This window comes from Pantherophis guttatus, chromosome 1 (genome assembly GCF_059756535.1).
Source record: "Pantherophis guttatus breed Tessera chromosome 1, ASM5975653v1, whole genome shotgun sequence".
In the NCBI taxonomy this organism is placed as follows: domain Eukaryota; kingdom Metazoa; phylum Chordata; class Lepidosauria; order Squamata; family Colubridae; genus Pantherophis; species Pantherophis guttatus.
The window spans coordinates 11677272-11683271 of record NC_142063.1 but is presented as its reverse complement, the minus strand read 5'-3'; the positions used below and the strand labels follow the sequence as shown (position 1 = coordinate 11683271).

At 44.2% G+C, this 6000-nt stretch overlaps 1 protein-coding gene across 2 annotated transcripts in view; it reads left to right on the top strand.

The window, feature by feature from the left end:
* Nucleotides 1–574: 574 nt before the first annotated feature.
* Nucleotides 575–6000, top strand: part of LOC117660139 (scaffold attachment factor B1-like) — a 47046-nt gene continuing 41620 nt past the window's right edge. Inside the window, exon 1 of one of the 2 annotated variants that reach the window (XM_060686662.2) lies at nt 575–1012. In XM_060686662.2, coding sequence (XP_060542645.2) covers nt 815–1012 — 198 coding nt within the window. In that variant the 5' untranslated portion in view covers nt 575–814. The remainder of the gene's footprint in view (nt 1013–6000) is intronic. The other variant, XM_060686664.2, reaches the window with a different exon arrangement.

The following is a 6000-nucleotide window of genomic DNA, read 5'->3' as shown; positions in this document are numbered from 1 at the left end:
AGCGTGTGGCAGCAACCAAAAAAGCTAATACAATCCTTGGCTGCATAAGCAGAGACATAGAATCAAAATCAAAATTATTAATACCGCTTTATAAAGCCTTCGTAAGGCCACACCTGGAATACTATATCCAGTTTTGGTCACATTACAAAAAAAGATGTTGAAAGTTTGGAAAAAGTGCAAAAAATAGCAAACTATGATTTAAGGGCCTGGAGACTAATGTTGGGTTAGGCCAGAAGAACGGTTGCAGGATTTTGAATCTGGCTAGTCTAGAGAAAAGAAGGCTATCTGCGCATTTTTAAAATTCTATTTTTAGTCAGCACCATTCCCTATTCAGGCAACGACATGGGAGAGAAAAAAAAAAACGCGCGCACGCGCACATAGACGCGTTCTCGGCTCCCTATATTTAGTCGCCTCCAAGGCGGGCCAAGCTAATGCTCAAGGCGCATGCGCTCCCAGTCTCTCTCTCGTTTCTCCGCTTTTTCTTCCGCCGTTCCCCCCCACGTCTCGCGCGCGCTCGCCCGCTCGCGCGCCCCCGCCCGCCTCTTTTCCCCCCAATTAGGGCCGTGTTAAAAGCAGAACGCACATGCGCAGCGATCCTTCACCAGGCCAGTCCTGCGCGTGCGCAGAAAGAGCAAGCTCGCCCGCCATTTTATGCGTGCCGGGAGCGCTCGCGCGCCCCTCATAGACGTTACCGTTTACAGAAATTTGTTTTTTTTTTAAAAAAAAATTTTTTTCGGGGGGTGGGGCTTCATTCGGTATTTCTTTTTTTTTTTTTTGAGAGCCAAAATTTTGCGCGAGAAGCCTGTCTTCCCTTATGGCGGCGGAGAATCAGGCCGGGCTCGCCGCAGAAGCGACGGTTTCCCTCAGCGGTGGCGACTCGGAAAGCTTCGGAGGCGGGATGACCCGGAGGCGCCTGAGCGACCTGAGGGTGATCGATCTGAGGGCCGAGCTGAAGCAGCGCAACCTGGACACGGGAGGCAACAAGAGCGTCCTTCTCGAGCGGCTCCGAAAGGTAAGAAGAGCGCGGAGCCTTCTCGGGTAGGGTTGGCGGGGCCGAAGGGGTTAAATCCCCTGCGCATGCGCCGCAGCGCAACTTTCGCCTCCGGGATTTGGCGAAACGTAGACTCTATAAAAACTGAAGAGTCGCCCTCGGAATCGCGCATTGAGGGATTCCTGCGAAATTCGTGGCTGCTGCTTGAATCCTCATCAGTTCCTGAGAATTGCCTGGTAACTGTAACTATTTTCAGGGGAATTATGCCAACAATGTATGGTGGTGTAACTGAAATATTTATCTTTTAGCAAATGGAATGGAAGCCCAGTTCAAGGTACGTTTTCAAAACGATTAATAACCCCAATGTATGATGGCTTGCCTTCAGCATTTGTGGGTGCTCCATCACTAAAGGTTTTTAAGAAGCCATTTACGGGATCTGAGATGATATATAGGGTCTCCTGCTTGAGGGAGGGAGGTTGGACTAGAAGACCTCCAAGGTCCCTTCCAACTCTATTATTCTGACAGCTAAGGGAGCTACATAAGTCTCCCAACCTATTATGGTTTCTGGAGAGGGAAAGATTCAAATCCAGCTGGATATCAGGGAGAGGCAGTCTGTGTAATCTTCTTAACAAAGAGTACAGGACAGGAGGCCTTTGATATTGCCGCCGCCTGTGTCTCTCTGTGTGTTTTTTCTGGTTTTCCTTTCTAATTGGCAGCTTTGGGCTTTCCTGGTGGTCTCCCATCCAAGCACTAAGAAGGTTGATCCTACTTAGCTTTTGGTGGGGAGACTCAGCTAATGTCTGCTCCCTGCTTCAATTAAAGTGGCTGTATACAGCTAACATTCTGTAACAAAAGTAAGGAAATCATATTATGGCAGGTGTGTTCAACCTTGGCAGCTGTAAGACTTGTGGACTTCAACTCCCAGAATTCCCCAGCCAACGTTGGCTAGGGAATTCTGGGAGTTGAAGTCCACAAGTCTTAAAAAGTTGCCAAGGTTGGACACACCTATATTAATGGTTAATGGGTGATATGATTCTGGCTGCTGGTTGAATTATAACAATTCTATTTCTTGCATTTGGCTACATTATGTTTTGATTCTCCTCGACTACCTCTTTTCAATTGCAGTCGCAGCAAAAACAAAAAAAGTGACCCTTGAACAGTGGCCTGTTAGCTTTTCTAGTTTGTGGTAGCTGAAACCTAGTAGCAACTGTGGGAGATAAGCAGTGTAACATTTGAAATATCACCTGGTGCTTACATTTTTCTTCCTATCCTTTTTATTTGAAGATTTGTAACTTGACAGATTCCGATAATGAACAACATAGTAATAATCTTAAAACCATGGTAGGTCAGGGAAAAAATTCTCAAAAGAAATCCTTTTCAGGATTCTTTCCATTCTCTTGTTTCACATCTGAATATTGATCTTGTAGATAAGAATCAGCAGGGAAAAAAATGCCATAATAAATCAGTCTTTAAAACAGGCATGTCCAACCTGCAGTTCATGGGTCGCATGTGGCAAGTAATGTGACCCCACAAGATATTTATAAAAAAATAGAAAAAAAAATAAAGATAAGCATCCTAAGACAATTCCTCCTCACTCAGTGCGGCCCAAGCAAGACAAAAGGTTGGACATCCATGCTTTAAAATAGTGGTCCTCAACTCCTGGACTGTGAACTGGTCCTGATCTGTGGCCTGTTGGGAACTGGGCTGCATAAGCGGTGGGCAAATGTGAAGCTTCTTTTGCACTGGCACTGGAGCTAGGATGTGCACATGAAACCATCATCACACCCTCCCCACCGCTGCCAGTCCGAACCCAGAAAGGGTGGAAATTTTGGGCTCAATTGAGGTTGTAAGTTGAGGACCACCTGTATATATTGAAGAGGTCTAAGGTATCTCTCATTAGGAAAAGGTTTATAGCTAAGAATATAGTTATTAGGAAAGAGAACAAAGATGATTAGGGGACTGGAGGCTAAAACATAGGGTGAACGGTTGCAGGAACCTGGGTATGTCTAGTTTAATGAAAAGAAGGACTAGAGGTGACATGATAGCAGCCTTCCAATATCTCAGAGGCTACCCCAAAGAAGAGGGAGTCAAGCTATTCTCCAAAGCACCTGAGGGCAGGACAAGAAGCAATGGGTGGAAACTAATCATGGAGAGAAGCAACTTAGAACTAAGGAGAAACTTCCTGATAGTGAGAACAATTAATCAGTGGGAACAACCTGCCTCCAGAAGTTGTAAATGCTCCAACACTGAAGGCTTTAAAGAAGATGTTGGATAATCATTTGTCTGAAGTAGTGTAGGGTTTCCTGCTTCAGCTGGGAGTTGGACTAGAAGACCTCCAAGGTCCCTTCCAGCTCTGTTTATTCTATTCTATTCTATTCTATTCTATTCTATTCTATTCTATTCTATTCTATTCTATTCTATTCTATTCTATTCTATTCTATTCTATTCAGAGAATTTAAAATGTCACCATTGTCGTGTGTGGAGGGTTTATATGTTGAATATTGTGTGGTTTTGGTTGCTGTGCTTGAAAAATTATATAATAACTGGAGAACATGTGACCAGAATAGCCAGAAAAATTACGGGCTCAGGCTTTTCCATCTATAATAAAAGATTTAGAATACTTTAGCTTGGTTGGGTAGAAGAAAGGAAATGATTGAGGTGTTTAAAATCATGCAAAAGATTGGGAAAATATTTAACCTAGACTCATTTGTACAATTTATCTGTGGAGTTTATTATTGTGGATTATGATGATAGCTACTCACAAGAATATAGCTTGAAAAGTGGATTGGATACATTTCTGGAAGAGAGGACAGTACAGGTAGTCCTCGACTTATGAAAAACAAATGAGCCCAATATTTCTGTTTCTAAGTGAGACATTTGTTGTCAGTTTTGTCCCATTTTACGACTTCTCTTGCCACAGTTGTTAAGTGAATCACTGCAGTTGATAAGTTGGTAACATAATTGTTGAGTGAATCTGGCTTCTGCACTGATTTTGGAAAAGGGAATCACATGACCTTGGGAATGTCAAGGTTCCAAGTAACAGACCCAACACAATCAAAACTCTGAGGCCTAGGAGTTCCTCAAAGTACAGATTTATTAGGCATGTCATATTGGCACATCTGGTGAAAACCCAATTCTAAAGGTCCTATCCAAATTAAAAGTCAAAAGTTCTCCCAGGAGAAAGAATTTTATTTTGGGTACAAGTCCCCAGCTATCTATATTCCCCCCCTTCCTGTTCCCACAGCTCCAAGCAGTGTAGCTGTGGCAGCCCTGAAGATGCTCGAGAAATGGCTTCAGGATTGACAGGGACACAGCAACGGTCATAAGTATGAGCCAGATGCCAAGCATCTGCATTTTGATCACATCCTAGGGATGCTGCAAAAGTCGTATGTGAAAAATGGTCATAAGTCCCTTCGTAACTTTGAGCGGTCACTAAATGAACTGTTGTAAGCTGAGGACTACCTATATATCAGGGTATTCGTCTTCAAGGTTCAGTATTACCTCTGGGCTGAGAATGTGTCTCTATGCCAGTTGCAGAGCATTGAAAGGGAACTAGGGAAATGTCTCTATCTGCTGCTTGCCTGCAGGCATCAGGCTCTCTAGCCTGAGGAAGTACCAGCTGGACTGATGCAGCCAAACGGTTCTTGTCATGCTTGGTGCTAGAGATGTAGGCTTGTTTGCCTCCCTAGGTAGAAGGGAGAGCTGCCTCTAGGAAGCAAATAAATAGAAATACAGGCAGCCCTCGACTTAAACAACAGTTCTTTTAGTGACTGTATAGTTACAAAGGTACTGAAAAAAGTGACTTATGACCACCGTTGCAGCATCCCTATGGTCACGTGATTTACATTCGGATGCTTGACAGCTGACTCACATTAATGACGGTTGCAGTCTCCCAGGGTCATGGGATCACCCTTTTGCGACCTTCCGACAAGCAAAGTCAATGGGGAAGCCAGATTCGCTTAGGAACCGTGTAACTCACTTAACAGGTTCAGTGATTACCTTAAGAAAGGTGGCAAGAAAGGTCATAAAGTGGGACAAAACTCACTTAATGTCTCACTTACCAACATAAATTTTGGCCTTAACTGTAGGTCATAAGTTGAGGACTATCTGTAGTCTGAGCCATGTTGGGTTAGGCCAGAAGTCTATCTTAGTCCCAACTTTCTCTTTTGCAAATCAACAACAGCTGTGCATGTCTGTCAGCCGATTGTGGAGGCAGAAAATGTCATGCAGGCTTTTCTCTATGAATTTATAGAGGCCACACTTTAGGTGCCATTCCCTGTTTTCCTTCTGTCCATATGACATGAGATAAAATTCCCACAACACTTGTCTTATGCCCTAGGTCAGGGGTGTCAAACTCAAGGCCCAGGGGCCAAATCTGGCCCATGGGGCTACCCTGCAAACAGCAAAGGACTGGCCCGCAGTGCCTCTGCTAACGAAAACGGAGCTCAGGAGGGCTGTGTGCGGCCCTTCCGAGCTCCGTTTTTGCTGGCAGAGGGTTGCAGGAGGCCATTGCAGCTGAAAACAGAGCTCGGGAGCCTGTTTTTGCTGGCAGAGCGCTCGGGCCACCACAGGTGCCCCCAACACGAGTGACGTCAAGCTGGCCACGCCCACCCTGGCCCCCCAAGATCGAACACATCCCTGAGGTAGCCCTCAATGAAATCAACTTTGACAACCTAGGGCCTACGTAGTAAGGTTGTATTACTATTATCCTACTCATCTTTCCTATTACCTTTAGCATCTTATGACTATCACTTTGTTCTTTGTATCTTATGTCTTACACTGATTGCTTTTATTTTGTATCTTATGACTATCACTGAATGTTGTATCTTATAGTTTATGATGATTGTATTTTATGATTATGATAATGATTTGTCTCTTTTACTTGTATGTACATTTATGCACTGGAGTGAAATTCCTTGTGTGTCCAATCACACTTGGCCAATAAAGGGTTCTATTCTATTCTAAGTCAATGGCCATCATGAATGGAAACCCTGTGGTATTTTTGCCAA